The sequence below is a fragment of the Coturnix japonica genome, chromosome 5 (assembly GCF_001577835.2).
Source record: "Coturnix japonica isolate 7356 chromosome 5, Coturnix japonica 2.1, whole genome shotgun sequence".
Taxonomy (NCBI): domain Eukaryota; kingdom Metazoa; phylum Chordata; class Aves; order Galliformes; family Phasianidae; genus Coturnix; species Coturnix japonica.
Window position 1 is genome coordinate 2,556,457 of NC_029520.1, and position 20,087 is coordinate 2,576,543.

At 36.8% G+C, this 20,087-nt stretch overlaps 1 protein-coding gene across 1 annotated transcript in view; it reads left to right on the forward strand.

The window, feature by feature from the left end:
* Positions 1-20,087, forward strand: part of LUZP2 (leucine zipper protein 2) — a 101,563-nt gene that overhangs the window by 59,752 nt on the left and 21,724 nt on the right. The window contains exons 6-9 of the mRNA XM_032445007.1: positions 2,590-2,652; positions 4,314-4,376; positions 11,480-11,554; positions 13,204-13,368. Coding sequence (XP_032300898.1) covers positions 2,590-2,652; positions 4,314-4,376; positions 11,480-11,554; positions 13,204-13,368 — 366 coding nt within the window. The remainder of the gene's footprint in view (positions 1-2,589; positions 2,653-4,313; positions 4,377-11,479; positions 11,555-13,203; positions 13,369-20,087) is intronic.

Sequence of the window (20,087 nt, forward strand, 5' to 3'; positions counted from 1 at the left end):
TCATGCTGCAGGTTGTTTTGTATGAGTTTAATTGCCATGGCTGAATTCCACTGGTAATTGTTTTGTAATAGCTGGCATATAAAAACAAGCCTATAAAATAGTTTATATGTTACACGAGTTAATTTATGGAAACAATACAGAATGATGCTGCAGAACATAGAGCTGTAAGCTGAATGTCACGGTTCCACAGGGAAAGAACTAACATGACTTTTCACCTGGCATGAAAAATCTTCTACTTCTGTCAGTTCTGAAAGGCAGCTGCTTTGTGTACTAGTGACAGCAGGATCTAGGAATATCCAGCACTATGACTGCAGCTGATGTCTTTGCTAATGTGTGTCAGATGAAAAAGGGCTTTGTAGCAGGTATGCTCCTTCAGCAGCAAAGCTGACCGACTAGAAATAGGCTTGGTTTGTCATTGTTAGGATGTAACTGAGTTCAAGAAAGATAAGTTACGCTGTGGAGGTTTTCATATGCATGTCTTTATATAACATTATTTTCTCTTCATCTCTTCTGATTGATGGTGTACATTTAGCTGTCAGCAAAAAATATATTTCTTCCAGGGGAGCACTAGTTAGCACAATCAGCTCTCTAGGTGACTAATTGTGGCTTCTCTTTTGTCTAACTAGCAAGCTGTAGAAGAGATTGGCACTTTATCATGCTCAAGAGGAGTCTGCAAGGTAGCTAGGCTGGCACTAGCTAAGTCACATCTCATAGCTGTGTTATGTGCAGTGAGAGAAAACATAGACAGGGTGTGGGTGTTAGCCTACAGTTGATTCATCTTGGATGGCCAAAACTATCTGAACTTCACCTACACTGGGTATAGCTTGGTAACAATCTATTGATCCAAGCCCAAATTCACAGTGTCATGTTTTAAGCAACCAAGACCTCAAAATAAGGGAATAAATGCATATTCTTGTAACAAATTCTTTAAATAAATGTGTATCTATCTCCTTAAAGTTATCAACAAGTTAAACTGTTAATAGCTTTCCTTTTAAAAAGATGAAATTTCCTGTCTATTTTACCTGATGAAATTACCAAATCTAAATGATTGATAGTAGATAGATGGAAATGTTACTGTATTCTCATTTGTTGCATGTGGCTCCATCCCGTATCAACTACCACTGCATTTGACAGAGTCTCCTTTGAACAAATACTGAGCTCAGATTTTGAGCAGGGAAAACATGATGCAGATGTTATTGGATTGTGAAACATATTGTTAGGTGGAGACTGGTAAAAATGTGGTGTTACCTATTGGCACGTATTAAAGCCAGCATGAGAAAAAACCGGAGGTGATCTGTGATTATGCTTTCTCATATTAGGTGACTGCTGACTCCAAAACTAATTAGATACATAAATCAGTTTTTTCCCTCTGACCTTGAAATAACCACAGCAACCAGATAAACCCATAACAAGAAGAAGAGAGTTGAAAATGCATCAGTAAGGATTTACCTTTCTTCCTCAGTTCTGTTTTGTTTGATCTACAGCAGTTTATTCATTCCGCTTCAATTTTTTCCTTCAGCCATAGCCACAGTTTAGGCAACTTAAAAGTCATCTTAATCCTATCTTGATTCCTAGACCATATATGAACATAATGTTTCTCTTTAAAAACCTATATATGATTCTCAATAAGGTATGAATTTATCTTCTTTTTCTGGAACAACACTGGGGAAGTGTTGGCATTTCAGAACTTAGTCAGTCATGCCAGAAATTTGAATATCGCCACCTATGAATTACAGTCTTGAATGTGAGGAAATTTGCAATTACACATCTTTATGGTGGATGTGGATCTTGGATTAGAGAAATAATTACGGATTCCAAGACTGAGGTGACTGAGCAATAAGTTCATTAAAGACTGCTCACCTGAAAAACCAGCTGGGTTAAGATACACCGAAATGTGTGTTACAGTTAAAAACAGACCATTTTAAAACATAATATATGTATTCAACTGCTGTTTTGAGAAGCATTCCTAAGAACTACAGTTTGTCTGACCTGAAGACAGAACTTCAAGCTATTTCTGAGAATTAAATGTACAGAGCACGTATGTGACTTAAGATTACTTGCCTATGACTGACAGACCAATATTCTCTTTGATATCATCGGGTTGGGTAGATTACATTTTTACATCTTCAAGACAAGCATTAATTGGAAATCTGCTGACTGTCAGTATTGCTCTCTTGAGCAAACATTTTAACACTTAGCTTTGAAGAATGAAATTGAAAGTACTACTAGCTGTTGAAATACTTTGTCCTCCACAGCCCTAAAATAACAAGAAGTTGGGGATTAAAGCACCCCTTTGAACAAGTGATTGTGTGGATTTTGGGTCTGTAGTTGGCAAGAAAAGAGCCAACTCTTTTAGGGGGATTGCTTGCCCTTTTAAATTTGGAAGTTTAAGCAAAAGTTCCCATACACTTCTTAAGAGAAGTTGCTGCACCTTGTTTCAGCTACTGTCTTTTATTATATACACCTTTTCCAGTCACTTGAGGGTGTTATTCACATGTAGAATAAAGACAGATTGATAAAATAATCAAAAGATCACTCAAAATGTCACTGAGTCTCAGTAATAAAACAACTTCTTTTTTACCTCCTCAGAACAAAAGCCTCAAAAACAAGCTCCTGTCAGGAAACAAGCTTTGTGGTATACACGCAGAAGAGGTAAGGAAGGTTCTTCTCTATTCTAAACTTAACATATCCATAAGAACTTTGTGTCGGACTCTTTTGTACTGAGGTTCTGGCATATGTTAAACTGATTTCCTTTCCCTGTTCCTTCATGCTGGGAGTAAGACAGGAGTAGCTAAATGCCTTCTTAAAGTCATTTGTAGTGACACTAAAGGTTTATTACTACTGGTACAATGTTTCACTATTTCAAGGAAAAAGTATCATATAAAATGCTTCCTCTACAGAAACACTAGTGAAGTTAGCTGATGATACTACTCCCCTCGCCCCCCCCCCCCCCCTTATTTCAAACACCTAAATGCCTAAGTAACTGTATTCTATCAGAATTGAACAGTCACATAACACTTCTTTACTGAAATTTTCATTGTTTAGGTTGGTCATAGTTTCTCCAAAGATTGCTTTTAACCATAAACAGCGAAATGTATGAGGTCAAAGCAGAGGCTTGTACTAGCTGATTAGCCTCACTGAAGATCTGCAAACACTCTGAGAAATCAGCAGGGATAGGGAGGTGATCGTCCCTCTCTACTCTGCTCTTGTGAGGCCCCATCTGGAGTACTGTGTCCAGGTGTGGAGCCCTCAGTACAAAAAAGATATGGAGATTTTGGAAAGGGTCCAGAGGAGGGCCACAAAGATGATCAGGGGCTGGAGCACCTCCCCTATGAGGACAGGCTGAGGGAGTTGGGTTTGTTCAGCCTGGAGAAGAGAAGGTTGCGGGGTGACCTCATTGCAGCCTTTCAATACCTGAAGGGAACTTACTCCCAGGAAGGGAGTAAACTCTTCGAAAGGGCTGATAATGGCAGGACTAGGGGAAATGGTTTTAAGTTGAAGGAGGGAAGATTTAGGTTGGATGTTAGGGGAAAGTTCTTTACTAGAAGAGTGGTTAGGTCCTGGAACAGGCTGCCCAGTGAGGTTGTGGATGCCCCGTCCTTGGAGGTGTTCAAGGCCAGGTTGGACGGGGCCCTGGGCAACCTGATCTAGTAAATGTGTATGTTTGGTGGCCCTGCCAGGCAGGGAGGTTGGAACTACATGATCCTTGAGGTCCCTTCCAACCCGGGTAATTCTGTGATTCTGTGAAATCCAAAAGCAGATGAGAGCCTATCTTAAGCCTTAAGAAACGTTTAGACTTGATGAATCACTGTGGTAAATATATGAATTTAAAGTGGGTCAGTGCCATGAGAATAAGTAGAGATGCTACAGGACCATCTCTCTTGTTGTTGTTTTGCCTGATTTAAGTGGTACAAGCTGGAGAGATAGTTTGTTATTCTTTAAGTGGGTTCTATACATCAAAGGTAGTAAATATGTGAAACCAATGTTCTTTTAATCAAAGATCTTTCATGGCTAGACTTGCCTACCAGGAAGATCATGCTTTATTTTTCTCTCCCAGACTGTGTGCACTGAGTGATGTGTTTCGTGGGCATGGTGATGTTGGGCTGATGGTTGGACTAGATGATCATAGTGTCTCTCTGCAAGCTTTATGATTTTATGATTCAAACATTTTTCATCTGTGTTTAAGGTTGTTTTGAAAGTGGTGCTTCCAGTTCTGCTTTCATGCTGTCAGAACTTGCTATTTTTATTCTGGTTTTAAAAGCTAGTATTTTAATGACATGAAATCACTGATTCTATTCTCCTCCCTATTTCAGTCAAAAAAGATCCAAGCCCAGCTGAAAGAACTTCGTTATGGGAAAAAAGATTTGATTTTTAAGGTGAGTTTATTTCAACATAGTTTAGATACTAGAGTTGCTATCATGCTGAAGTAATCCGAGAGTATGATAACTGCCTTCATTAGTTTTAAGGAATCCTTTAATGCTGTCTATACTGAAAAGAACTCAAAAGACAAAAGTCAATTTTAATGCCATCAAGTAATTTCTGAAATGCTGTGGATTTTTGCGGGTTTATTTTTTTAAAGATCACTCTAACTGGGACAGTGGTTTTTATTATATCGATTTCTAGGACAAAGAAGAGAAGCTTCAAATCCTAAAGTAGTATTTGATATCTTTCTGAATAGGTGAGATGAATAGAAAATAGTTAATGAATATCTATTTGCATGCTCAGAGAAAGCAATGTTCTAGTTCCTTGCTGGAGACCAAAATTTGTTGCCCTACTTCGTAGATTCTTTAGTGTGTTTTTCACCTTTCTAAGTGAACAGCAGAATTCAGGTAGATATTCTTTTTCCTTTGACATCCACATCAAAGTAAATTTATTATCAGCATTTAGAATGGAGTTAAAAGTTTGTAATAAACTTAGGTCTCTGGATCCAAATTCCAGTGATGTTCTGAGATATCTTTACTAGAACTGATGAACTTATTCCCTGCACAAAAGATGGAGATAAGTGGTCATTTTCAAAATGTCTAGAGGTAGAGTTAATTACAAAGTAACTCAATACGAAATATCATCTGGAAGGCATACCAGGGAATACTGAGCTATCAGATACAAAGTGTGTCCCAGGTTGGTCATGGTGAATTCTGTTCTCAGGGCTCTGACTTGTAAAATAGGGAAAATGTTTACTTGCCCTGTGGGGAGACTATCAGCTGATTAAAAGCTCTTTGAGAACATCAGATGAATGATGTTAATGATGTGAAAACGATTCAGTAATTCCGTCTCCTGAGAGGTTTTGTATGCAAATATCTGAAACATTACTCTTCAGTTCTGTCTGTGATAGATAACATTTCCTCATTTGATAAATCCTTTTGCAGCCAGAAATATCTTGGTTAGCCATTTTCCTGATTACATAAAATTTCACTTAGAAAGAAAGTAGAACAAAAAACCCCTTGTGTCATCCTCTTAAGTAGCTGTGGATGAGTGGGAAAGAAAGAGGAAGAGTAGGGGGGGGAAAGATGATCAGAGGTCTGGAGCACCTCCCCTACAAAGATAGGATGAGGGAACTGGGTAGTCTTCAGCATTTAAAAGGAGACTGTAAACAGGAGGGGTTAATGCTGTTTGTTTATTAGCATTCCACTTCATAATATCATGTAATGTGCTGGTAATTAAAGAGCTAATGCTTGACTTCTGGGTACCTGTCCCAGAAGAGAATAAGAACTACATACTCCAGAGGACTTTGCATTCAGAAAGTAGATGAAACACCTGGCAAAGTCATGAGACCTCACTCTCTTCCCTTGTGCTGGTCCTGATTGCATGTCTCACCTCCACACTGGAGTGAGGGCCTTTGGCTTTTGGACACTGATTTAATTTGATTTATTAGCTTCAGCTTTCATTATATTGTATTCTCGTGTGTTATCTTATGCTCTGGTATCTTACTTAGTAAATTAGCTTGTTTCTTCTCAGATTGTTTCCACTGTTTTGTCTTAAGGTCCATCTCTCTACTCTTTTTCCTTTTTTTCCCCTTTCCTGGGAAATCCCAGTCCTGGAACTGGGCTGTACCAGCCTGTAAACTGCTCACAGGAACCCTTTTCAGAAGTGTTCTGTGTGCCTGCGCGTGTACCAAGATGCAGGAGTGTTTGGTTTTCCAGTACAGTTCTGCTTCCTGCTTTTGTAGGTGGTCAAGCCTGTGTGAAATCCACCCATTTCATAATATGCATTCACTTTTCCCAAAGAAAAATGCTTCCTTGTATCTCATTGGAATCTACCTTACTGAAATGGAAATCAACTAGCTACCATATTATTTGTAATGCACTCAGAAAGTAGTTTTATTTTCTATTCCACTTACAACTGTATTTTGCGATTAAAATAATGACATAGGGATTGGGTTTAATGATTGTTTTGTTGGTTTTTGTGTGTGTGTGTTTTCACTTTCTTCTCAGTATTAAGTAGCTTTCAATTAATATGGAGCATTATTCTCATGTATCCATTTACAATGCCCTGAAGTGGCAGCATAGAGTAAGGATTTAATAAGATAGTGTCACAGGTATCCTGTGGGGTTGGCCCCAAGCCCTGAGAAACAACCCCACTAGTAGGATTTTGAGTAATTGTTTTGAATTATGATTTGTGCTCTGGTAGGGAACGCCTTTGAGTTAGGAGAATGCATCGTGACTACAAGTGTTGCAAAATGCTCTTCTTCACCTGTATGATCGTCTCTGTGTTTTTGTTACTAAAGTTTTTTGAGTAATAGGCCAAGTGAATTTGTGGTTGTACATGCAGCTGAGGTTCTCTGCAGGCCAGGAACTTACAGAGTAATTTGCATTTTATGCTGTAGTTCCATGTGTATGCTTTGTTTTATGGAAAGCCAGATAGTAAGATTGATGTCATTCCCCTTCTGAAGAATTTGCAATACAAAGTGATTAAATGTGGGAGATGTACAATTAAACAATCGGAATTAAATGCTTCATAGCTTTATCAGTAATTAATGCTCTTCCACTGAAGTTGCCATGCTTGATGATATATGACAGCCAGGATCACATTGCTGGGAAGAGCTGATTTTTCTTGTTGAAGCATGGTAATTTATAATTATTATTTTCACACTTTTGTTAGAGAATAGGTGTTTTTCTTCGAGGACTATCCTTGTTTGTGAAAAGTCATCATAATGACAGGAGGGAAATTGTAAGTTGTACTGATGGCTGAGGAAGTGTATTGCAGTTTTCATTTCTGTTTGAAGCTGTTCTTAAATGAAAATTCATCTGTTTTATCTATTGATTTCTGTTACAGAATTCAATTTTCTGCTGTTTGGAAATAGCAGGCTTGATTTGTTACCATGCTGTTCTGGTATTTTTGTTGTTTTTTTTTTTTACTTTGTCAGTGAAGATGCAGGCAGTGTCTTTAAATGGATGGCTGATAGGTTGGATTGTGAAGGGTTTTATGGGGTCTTTCCTGAGGTGCTTCTGCTCCATAGCAATTGGACTCATTCACATTTGAACTAAGTATTGGATTTATTCTATGTAGTTTAGAACCCTGTTGTTCTTGCTGCTTGCCACAGTTCAATCTTTGAAGCTGCTAGATATCTTTTTCTAAGTGCCAAACATTATCATATTTTTATCAAAAAGCTTTTGTTGATTATTCACATAAGTTTTGTGTTTGTTTTTTTACTTCATGAAGTCAATGCTTTTATATACTTATAGATATGTAGAGCGATGTTACCCACTACTGGACATAAAATTTTGTTTCTCAGCTGATCATTTGCAAAGAACATGTAGACATGCTCTCTCTTTTGATAAATGAATTTGTTAATCATATAGAATCCTTAGGTTTGGAAAGGACCTTTAAAGGTCATTTTGTCCAACTTCTATGCAATGAACTGGGACATCTGCAGCTCAATCAGGTGCTCAGGGCTCCCTCCAACCTTATCACGAATGTCTCTGAGGATAGGGCTTCCACCACCTCCGGTCAGCCTGTTCTAATGCCTCACCACCCTCACTAGATAAGTCTTTTTCCATACATCCAACCTAAATCTCCCCTCTTTAAATTTGAAACCACTTCTTGGGTTTGAGCATGGAGAAGAAGTCGGTGGTACACTTCAGCAGTGGTGACAGTGGGTCACCTCTGCTGTTGCAGGTCCCTATGAGCACATGCAGGCTCTTATTCATTGCAGGTAAAAGTGTGTAGTTAATGGTGGTAACTATGTTGAAAAATAGTGTTTTGTAGCTGAGAATTTGCTCTATCAAACAGTGTTACTGTGCTTTTTGTTGTAGTTTCCGTGGTAAAAATTACTTATATAAAACTACAGATATGTGACCCAAGACAATTTCTAAATGGCGGCCTAGGCAAGCTGAAAGATTGGACATGTGTGATTTATGGCTTTAGGTGCATCTGTAATTAAATGGAATAGCTGCCAAGAAGGGGTGTATTCTCAGTCGCATTCAGCATCTGCGGTACTGATGTGCAATAAACAGTACAATTACAAATAATGCTTACAGAAATACAGAATAAGCATGTTTTTGCTTACGGGATAATGTATTCAGTTAAGCATTTGTTCCATTTTCTGGTTAAGTGGTTTCCAATTAGAAATTTTTCCTATTCAGGCAATGTAAATTATAGAATGAAAATTTATACACTAAATTATTTTTAAGCAGTTATTTTATTCCTATTGTAAAATAAAACAGAGTTGAAAATATCCCATCTACATCGCATGTTGCTAAATATCAATTAGTCTGTTATGTTCTCTCATTAAGCAGGGATCATTGGATCACCTCATCTGAAAACTGACCCTAAGTTATTCTGGGTATGTTCATCCCAAGGAAGATGTTAGGAAAAAAATCTCTTTATTAGAATAGAAGCTACAGCTTCTCCAAAGGTATTTGAAAGGCCATTAAGGTCTTAATTCTTCTAAATCACTTTGGATTTCTCTTTTCCCACCCCCCATCCCTTTTTTTTGTAATATTCTCTATGCCTGGAATTACTTAAGTATGGGCATTGTGTGCAATGTATTTCATGGTGAGCCTAGTTACATCCCTTTGATCTGGAAAGGTGCACTTCACAGATGGAAATTGCTCAGTGAATTCTTTCAGGGGATGAGGAATCGATTTATCTCAGTTTTGTCAGTAAGTCTGGATTCTATAAGAATGCCTAAGAGAAAAGAGTTTTTCAAGTTTTCCCACAGCAAGCTTTGCAGAGGCTTTTTCCTCCTTCAGAAAACTGGCCTTGTACTCCTGCAGGCATTTTGCACTTGTACTTTGTAAGCTGCCTAAGCCATGTATATTGAACAAGCTCCTTAAAAATGTTTTCAATTAAAACAGCAGTGAAACCATTGTAATAAGAGTTCAGCCTTCATGGATAGAAAGACTTTAGGAATAACTGATTACTGTTTGAGGACTAAGATATTAAATAGTTGTCACTAATTTTAAGTGAGCAGTTCATCACTGCAAAACAAAACCATTTTTAATATCAACATTTTATCATCGCTTGATTTCTGCTTAGTCAGCAGCCTTTTGGTTCAGTTATCTGTGAAATAAAATGAATGTGCATGAAAGATGCAGATAAAGTGAATCCATTGAAATACTACAGTGTGGCCAGAAATAAGGGTAAGATCTGATGAATGATGCCCATAGGAAGACTTTACTAATACATACTGGCTTATCCATAAACAGAAAATGTTTTGCTTGATGTTATTATTCTGTGTAAGATTACTTCATCCTTTTTACTGGGAGTCACCCAGGAATGGAATCAACTGATTGTCCTCAATCTTGATTTTAATGTGACTGGATTTCCACTGAGAACAATGAATGATGTTTCAGCAGGCAGTGCCATGATGTGAAGGAAGCAGCCAATGCCTGTAGCTCTGGTTTCGTGCTTCATATCAGCTACCCATATTTTCAGCCACTTCAGTAATTCATGTGCCTACGAAAAGCAGATACTCTGAAATTTGCATCTTTAGGTCTGGTGTTTCACAGATGGTGATGAGTGGACAAGCTGTCTGGCTTACACCAAGTGACGATTCATCATCCTCTATGTAATCCTAAGCCTTTAGAAATACATACAATCAGTGCTGCCATCCTGGCCTTTCATCTATCGCAGCAATGCTATTTTGTATGATTTCCTTCTTAATGGCAATGAAGATTATTTAGTTACATATACTGCTTTTCAAAGGTTGTTTCTCTGTCTAACTGTAGTGGGAAGAAATATTTTTATATATAACTATAATTAGTGTTAACGATGTGAGAAATTACTTTGCCCAGTCCTAGTATTGAATGAGATCTGTCTCTATGTAAAAGCCACATTTTATTTTCTGTCTTTCCAACAAAGGAATGAGCTTATTGTCAGTGTTATGTGCTGCATTTAGTAGCAACCATAAATGTTACTGAACTCAAAGAAAATTCCTACACAGAAATTACAGTTTTTTTCCTCTGAACAGCCGGTGTGGTTACTACTCTTAAACTGCAGATAGTGAGATCAAAGGACTCTTGATATTGGCTGCTCTGCTGCACGCTTATGAGCCAAGCCAGCAGTCCATTCTCTTTTGTATGTGAGACCATGACTTGTATCAGCTGTAACAAATGGGATACAGTGGAAATTACAGAATGCATTCACAAGGGACATCCCTTCATCTGAGCAAACAATTTCTGCTTTGAAGCAAGATTGTCTCATTGTACAGGTTTTTGACTATTGAGAGTGTGACTGCTCTGATTAATCCACAGATAGAGATGCAATCCTATTGTATCTTGTATGTTGTAAAATGTGACTAAGTAGTTCTTTACACGACCAGAAAAATGCTGGCAGACTTTAGTAATTTTATTAGCCACTACAGCCTATGCCTAATGTTGGACAATGGCATCTCTTGTGGTGTCTCCTCCAGAAGGACCCTGCAGGCAAATAGTATAGAGCTGTGTAAAAGCCTGCAGTCCTCCCACATGTGGGCTTGGGTGCATGACACTGACTTCAAATGCACAACTCTCCACTTTCTTACTGTGCAGCTGCATAGCTTGTTATTCCCATGACTTTTCCTTTTGTATCTCAAGGGAAGAATGTGGAGAAGCAAACTGGGAGTTAACACCTTGTGTACCAGCAGAAAGTAGCATCTTATAAGGGACCAATATGTTTGAATGTTTGCTAGTTAACATGTCAAATTACAAACAGAAGTGAGATAAAAAAGCTAAATTATTAGAACTTTATGAATATTTTCATGTTTGCAAAATAATACCATGGTATGATTACGATCACTTCCTAGTGTGGAATTATTTGTGCTACTGACACTGAAATTAAAGAGTAAATTTGCACTAACATAAATGGTGCAGATTTGAGTTCAGTTCCCACATAAAAATACATTTTTTCTGCAGGGAAAGTAGTATCCCTTGAGGCCTGGTTTTTTGGCAAGCAGTTCTGACTCAATTCATATATATTACTGAGAATCTCTCCCTTTCTCTCAGGCGCTGCATGAAAAAATATGTGCTAGATGACATTAGCTTTCTCTTTATTCTCACAGGCACAACGGCTAACAGATCTGGAGCAGAAACTAGCAGCTGCAAAAGATAATTTGGAAAAGGCAGCCCTTGATGAAGTAAGAAGTGTAACGTGATGTAAGCATGTTTATCAGCTGTGAATGTTTCAGTGTTATTAGACAAAAACAAGCGGAATTCTTGCAGAAATTGAGATGAGTTCTTAATGGCACATATCTGGGACTACCAGTCTGCATGTTAAAAGCCAACTGACCTCTCTGACCCTATGTTTCTATCCTGGTTAATATTATGGAACAGTGTAAGTGTAGGAAAAGAACAAAGTTCATACAGGTGGAGTTATGGAAGAATGCTATGAGCCACAGTGTTCATGCTTATTCTAAATGCAAACTAATACAACCATTTAAGTTTCCACACACCTTTTTGTCCCTGGCTGAGGGCTTTTCTCTGTGAATTAAAAATACATGGAGATGACTGTAGTGAAGACTTAGCCTTAACTGCTTTGACAGTGCTTGCATGTGCAGTAGGAATGGGATCCATGTAGAAAGTAAAACACATGTTTTTGGAACATGAGCTGTTTTGGTGATGAATAATTGAGTGACTGAGTCTCTTACCATGTCTATAAATAGGCATAACATTGAAATTTTCTTTTGGGAGGGTACCAAGCCTCTCTTTTTAGTATTTGTTTCAAAGTATTGTTTGCGTAGTTCCATTGGACTTCATACAATTCACTACTTTGATTTGTATGGCATTATCCATTCTTAATGCTTTCACACATAAATTTTCTTGGATGCATTGATATTTCATCAAATGTGAGTTGCCAGTGGCAGTTGCACCATCTACTAATTTTGCAAATCCCTCTTTTTTTTTTCTTTTTTTTTTTACAAAGATGATCTAAATAGCTATACCAGATGCTGATAAGAGATGAAGACAGTCACTTTAATGCAATTTTTTACTGCTCCATATGAATAAAGTACTTTTGTTGTATATTTTAATGGCACTAAAGCAGCCATTACTGCAGTGACATTATATTCAACATCAATACCTCAAATGAAAACGGCAAGTTGAGCTGTATCTCTGTATTTAGTAACTGATTGCTGCACTTGTTGATACATCTGTTTCTATTTCTGCCAGAAAAATAACAGTATTCTAGATCACCTCACAAACACAATAACGCGATCACAAGAACAGCATTCACCAGTCAGAAGGTTTAACTTGGTTTCAAGTACAGTCATACTCTTAATGAGTGGAAAGAATTATGGCTTACCTACTCTACAGTGCAAACACATAATATGCATGTGTATATACGTGAGGGAAGTCATTCTTCTGTGGGAATGAAAACAACATTTAGAATGTGGAAAATTACTAATTATTCTGAATATTATGAACAAAATTATGTGCAAAGTCTATTTGCAATACTTGCAGATATCTGTCTCTCTCTACTAATTATTATAAGCTAGAATGTGAACGCAGTGATGTTTGGTAGGTTGCTTTAATGATAAAATAAGTGTGAACAGTAATTAATATAGATAAAATGCAGGTATGAAAGGGAAGAGTGCAAGGATGTCTTAGTACCTTAGCACAGTAATTTATATAAAAGACACATAAATCAGCCTTAATTCTTGAACTAAATTAGAAATAAATAAAAGCAGCTCCTATTTGTAAATGTTTGCTTTAATACGGACAGATGAAGCAAGTAATTCTCTTCATAATAGCACATCTTGGAGAACTGATGGTTTCTTATTTTCCCCAGGAGTCACAGCTGAAAGCTCTGAAGGAAACTGTGAAGCTTTGCTTGTCCTTCATTCTGCACAATCAGCCTCCCACTAACCATCAAGTCCCTTCAAAACCAGCAGAGAAGCTGACATCATCAGCTACGAAAGGCTCAAAAGTCCCATTTCCAGTGATAAGCACTAAGGTATTGTTTCTCCCTTGCTTTATTTTCAAGCATCTATGAGGGTCTGCCCTGTAAGAGCATCAAGCTGGAACCAAGGAGGGTTTAAATTCATTGCAAGATGCACAATGACTTTTGAAGCCTCTTATGATGTCAGTAAACTCGTACAAAGTTGGGAAATGAGTACTTATTTTGCTGAGGGACTTCTGCCTGTCGCTTGCTAAATTGACCGTGTCTGCATGACAAATCTACAAGGAAGATTGATTTACACCTAAAATAAGTGAGAATACAGATAAATAAGATAAATACAGTTTACCTGCTGGATGCTGATAATGTGTTAGTAGTAATACAACACTGAACAGCGAGGCAGATTTTGTTTTTCTCAAAGAAATGCATGACAAAAACCAGCACAGAAGTTGTAAAGCAGGTTGGGACACCCAAACAGAGTTTGCCAAAAGGGAGGCTATAATAGGCTTGGGGATATTTGATATGCATAAAATATTCATGAAACAGGAATGGCAACTTAAGAGAAAGCTTGATTCAGTAGATTAAGTCATTTTTTTTACAGTCAAAATTTACAGTGATTGATAGATATCCTGATAGCTTCCATCTATAAGGCTGCATTTTACTCATCTATTCAAGTGATTCAGTAAGTTTGGACCAAGGAAATTTTACAGCAGTATGATGGAGGGAGAATTTCATATATTCCTTAAGTTCTGAAAGTCCTGAATATTAAAAGAAATTGCCAACTCACAGCCAATTTGTAATTTTTGTATATTAGCTGCTGATATGCACTGTTAGTACAGAGACTGAAGCCAAAAAACCTGTAATTAAAGCTGACATCTAATTTCAGAACTCAGAATATAATTGTAAAATTGAATCTCGTGTTGCTGCTCTTACTGGAATGATTGTAGGTTCCTTAACTATTTAATACTAAGAAACCTCCATTTCTGTATGAAAGGCAAAATAGTCTTCATTCCTTTTTCATAATCAATTAGATTTATTAATTGTAGCAGTATTTCCTTGCTGCAATCTGACTTCTCTGTATCCCAAGGGTACCTGTATAAGCTATACTGCCTCTTTAATAGACGTTGCTCTGCATGTGGCATATGCCATGAAAATGTCTACAGAAATAATGATTTGAAGTCTTGCTCTTCCCCATATCGACTCCTCATTGTTATGAGTCTGTGCATTATCTGTAATCATAAAACCACTGAAATCTGTTACAGTGAAATAGGCTATTAAGTCATGATAGGAAGTCTGAAACCATGCTCTCTACATCTGAGCCGTATTATGGAAGGCTTTTTATTTATTTATTTTTTAAGAATGACACCCTTTCTTGCTTACCTTCTTTTTGGCATTTCTTTAATCTTACGCTAACATATTCAAAGTTATTATCCATCCAATTTAAAAATTTTATTCTAAAATTGTTAAACTCATTTAAATCCATTGTATGGCATCTGTATTGCTTGGATAAATGTTTATCTCTGGGATTGGGATACTTCTTAATAGAAACAGTGAAAATAAGAAGGTTATTTTTTATATTCATGGTTGACAGTCACAATATCAGCGTGCCTGTCAGAAGATGTTTAAGACAAGAGTACAATGCAGAAAGAATAATTGGGGAAGTGTACCAGCAAAATTCTTGTGAAGGTTTGATATAAAAATCTGATTTGCTGAGGTGGTATTTTATCCTTATAAGAGATTGGAGTGTAAAGAGTTAAACACAGAGTTTCAAAAAATCAATGCTTAAAGGTGAATAAAGTAGTCCAAAAATAAACAAAAAAACTGGCAGACCCCAGTGCAGGAAGGATGTGGAGCTCTTGGAACAAGTCCAGAGGAGGGGCCACTAAGTTGATCAGTGAGCTGGGGTACCTGTCTTATGTAGTAATGTTGAGGGAAATGGGCTTTTTTAGCTTGGAGAAGGCTCTGGGGAGACCTCATTGTGGCCTTCCAGTATTTGAAAGGATGGTATAAATAGGAGTGGGTATGTGTGTTTACAAGAGTGGGAAGTGATAGAACAAGGGGAAGTGGATTTATATGAAGACAGGGGAGGTTTAGATATTAGGATGACGTTTTTCACACAGGTTGGTGGTGCACTGGAACAGGTTGCCCAAGGAGGTTGTGGATGCCCCATCCCTGGAGGCACTGAAGGCCAGGCTGGATGTGGGCAGCCTGGTTTGGTGGTTGGTGACCCTGTGCATAGCACTATATTATTTTATTATATAATGTCTTTTATCATTATAAGGTCCCAGCAAGTAACCATTCTATCTTATGTAAGTGGCGAATACTCCCGAGTTCAGAATTTGACAGGAAGGTCACAAGGAAAAAAGAAAAATGAGGAGGGCAGAAATTCTGCTTTGTTTTCTTCTCAAATCTCTGGAGGTGTGCCTAAGGACCCAGAAATGTACAGCCAGTTAGGTACTTAAAGAGTGTCATTAATGGATGTTAATTGGTGGAAATGGTAACATCTGCCAGGGCTACCTGCTGCAGGAAACATGAGTAGGGAAAATCCGTGAAGTATAGTACTGGTATTGACTTCCTATTGAGATCTGTTCTCCACTAACTGTAGCCTGACAGTAGTAGTTGACTGGTAAATCAACACAGAAGTTTCAGACCTGTTAACGAGTATATATAACGAGTCATTAGATGGAATGCTTTCTCACTCTAATTCTCCTTTCTGGAAAGTGCTAACATTCCACCTAATAAATGTTTTCTAATTATAGCTTTCATTCAGGTATCTTTGTGCAGAGTAAAGATAGCGGTGCCCCAAATGTAAAACAAGCAAACAAAAAAGCTAACTTCAAGAATTCAAAATATTAATGGCAAAGCAAAATCAGACGTGAAACAGAGGAACAGCCTCTATTTGCAGTAGTAAGGTTGAATATACAGGTAATGAGGAATATAATGAAAAAGATATCACTGGAATAACAGCAACTGCTTTGCTCCAGGGAGTTTTTGTCTAATATTGGCTCACATATTTCTCAAATGAATTATTTCACTATAAATGCTCTGTGGTTTTTGTGTATTTTGTGAGCTGTAGTATTTTAAGAGTATAAATAGCCAAAAATTTCAAGCTGTGATAAAGAAAATAACAACCCTGGCCTCATCCCACACATACTTGAACAAAGACCACATACAAACACCACTACTGTGACCTTGTTTTGACTAACAGAGGAAACGCAAGCTGGGTAGGAATGAGAGCTATTCTTCTGTAAAGATGTTAATGCTGTAGGATTTTATCATGACAATTGACTATAAATTTGACAAGAGTTTATAATTACACATGTACAGTTCTTCAAAATATACGTGAACCCTTTGATAGCATAAATAAAACTCTTGTGTGCTTAAGTTGTACCTAGTACAAGTTTTTGAGGACTAAGTGGCTTATTTTGCAGTCATATTTTATAATCATGTTGCATAGCATAGAAAACTAATACAGTAGCTTCAGATTCATGAAAATTAGCCAGCTGTGTAAGGCAATGTATCTTCTCATCTTTGTCTCAATGTATGTTAAGGAACAAACTAAATCAGAACAGATTACATGAGGAAATTATGTCTTTCCTAAAATTAAAGCTATTACCAATCAGATCATGTAGCATAATATTCCAACATAAATGAAGGTTCTGACCCTTGAACAAAACAGTTACAAACTCATTGCTCAAAAAAAAAATAATAATAAAATAAAATAAAAAAATAAAAAATCTATGGAACAGTAATAATACAATTGTGTTTGTTTTTGTTTCGTCTTTATAAGGTGGATTAAGACTCTCAAGTCTTTTCTAATGCATGTGATTTATTTTTACTCGAGTGACCTTTACTACAACATGTTGAAAATTTAACTTGGAAGTTATTTTTCTTCAGGCAGTAGATTTCAAACCTGATATTATGGCATCATGTCAGGAAGAACTCTGTCAGTAATAACCCCGCTCTAGGGACCAAGTGACAGGGAAAAGGGTTTCATTTGTAAAAGAGAGTTTGCTGAACTGAAGAAGTTAATGATAGGGATTGCATATTTGAGATATGCCTGTGCTTTTTGCTAATACAGTCTCTCTTCAACAGACTTTGAAAACCAAAGCCCTTTAAAGCAAAAGATTTATAATGATTGTTTTGCATTTTTCTCTTGATTTGGCTGAATAGTTCCTCAGTGTTACCCAGTCCTCTCTCTGCCCCTTCCTGGTTGTTTGGCTCATGGTATTTTAAGTAGTCATTTTTTTCCTCTTACTCTATTTTCTTTCATCTTAATGTTCTTTGTTTCTAAATAATGAACTTTTGTTACTTGTAACTGTGAAAAACACATAGAGCCAAGTTTATTTCATGTCAAATATACCTCCAGGATGATACAAACTAACACAGCTACAGCTGTGGATGCTCAGATCTCTTTAGAAAGTAACCACTTCACTACTGAGGAGAAAATATTAGTGGGCTCTCATAACTTTACCAGAAGAAGTTGATGTTAAGGATGAGAAATAACACATCCCTGATCATTCATGTGCAAATGGAAAGAACACCAAGGACAGCACACAGGGCTATGCTTGATTAGGGCTTTAGGAAGACTGCCATCTTCATTACATTTCTGCTTTTCTACATATTGCTTTCCTCCACCTTTGCTTCTGACAGTTCATGAGGTATCACTGGCATGTGAAGTTATGGTTCATTGCATTAAGCACTGGGATTGGGAAACAGTAATTAAAAAAAGAAGAAAGCAATTACTGTACACAGTATGAAATGGTATTGGAAGACAGTATGAAATGGTACTGGAAAAGGATGCCTTCCATTGCTTTAGAATTCAACCTCAGAGTGAGTGAGGTATGCTTGTGTCCTTCAAAGGTTCTTATAGTAGAAATATCAGATAATGAGAGTATCTGTCAGCCTAAAGGAGTAAGAAATTTGTTTTTTAAAAGATGAGAGGTAATGCAATTTCAGAATCCCTCACATGGCCTATACCTTCAAGAAATGTTCTCCTTTTTTGTTGCTCTCTTTAGGCTTATAGACTTTGATTATCATTATGATAAACTGAGTGCCAACCATAGTCATATATCAATTTTTCTTTAATGATGATTTGTAGAAGTATGGCAACCCATTCTCTTATATTTTATTTCCTAAATTAGCCTTGGATTGAGTATGATTTTATTTGCTCAGAGAACTTCCATAGACCTTTTTCTAGAGTTCTTAAGTGACTGATTTTAAATAACGTTTTATTACATGCTGGAAAGCATTTAATGCCAGAGATCATTAAACTGAAAGCTCAAATTCCTTGATTTTATTGCTCACTTTAAAGAAGACTTCGTTGATAGTAAATTAGAGATATTTTTGTTTGTTTCTTTTTCACTAAGCACAAGAAAGAGCTTCTGGCATCTCTTTAGTTCATATCCCCAAATAATAATGTTTTCATTTATTAATGTCATTATAATTAATATCATTCAAGTTTTAGTGTCATTATAATTATCCTCATTTCATAGATTAATTTTCTGACCTCTCAGTGTTGTTATGGGGTACAAGTAGCTGATGATAATTATTGATGTGGTTATCCTGTGTACAGCATCTATCATTAATCTCCTTCACTTAATATGTAGATGTGAAGCCAGGTGAGAAACATTAGAGATAGTTGTTATTTTTCCTTTATTTGAGGAAAGATGTGATATGGAAAATATTAAGAGATTTATCATTGATTCTTGAGAACTGAGTATTCGGGGCTTACTGAATAATCTACTTGTTTGATTAAAACCTTTTCACTGAACCATCAAGCATAAAAAAAATCCCAATGAAAAAGAATAGACCTAAGGCATTCAAGTTCAATTTAGTTTTGCGTGATTTAAGGAATTGCCTATTGACCAAAAGCTGACATTTCATTCCATAAGTTTTAAGGAATGCCTTCTTAGTTTATTGTGTATCTAAATAAAATCTTAATTTATGTATCTAAAATGTCATATATTTCATTTTGGGTAAGAGTAGTAGTGTGGAGGAATGTGCTGCTCATTCATGGAATAGCTCACATTCAAATAAAACGATTAAACAAAAGCTTCTTAGTATTAAGTCTAAGCATGTTATTATGTAAAAGTTAAGCGGAGGGTGATGACATTGAATGTTTGAAGTGATGGCAAATGAGTTTTAACATTGATATTTAATCTTTTTCATTACTGTATATTATGAGATAGTTCTTTTAAAGCAGTAGCCCTGATTTCTGTTCATATACCTGCATTTACATTGACAGCTGCTTTGTCAAGGTCTTTTTTTATGAGGATTGGCTTTACAATAAGAGCTCAAAGAAACAGGGAATTGGAAGAAAACGGTCTATTTTAGGGAAGTGTACTTCTGTTGGGTTTCTTGCTTTCTCTTAAATTTAAAAGACTTCTCTGTGAACTCAGTTCTGAAACTTATCTCCTGCTTCAGAAATGTTCCAGCTTCACTAAGTCCATCCTTCTGGGGCCTATCACTTGTCTGGCACTGAGCTTTGTCTTCCTAAAAATACATATGTTTGTGTTTGGGACTGTATCTTCAGTATCTGCTTACGCTCATCTGAGCAGGCTGTAATTACTTATAAAGTATATCCTAACACAATGTACTACCACTGCTCTGACGTGTAAGGAGTGTTATATAGTGTTAATTGTCCCTCAGTTAATTGCTTTCTCCTTTTTGGTGGATGCAGAGGACCAAGACTGTTATGGAATCAATGCATTTGTTTTGTTGCTACAGTTTAAATACTATAAAGTCAAAGACCAAGCAACTAATGAGAAATCAAG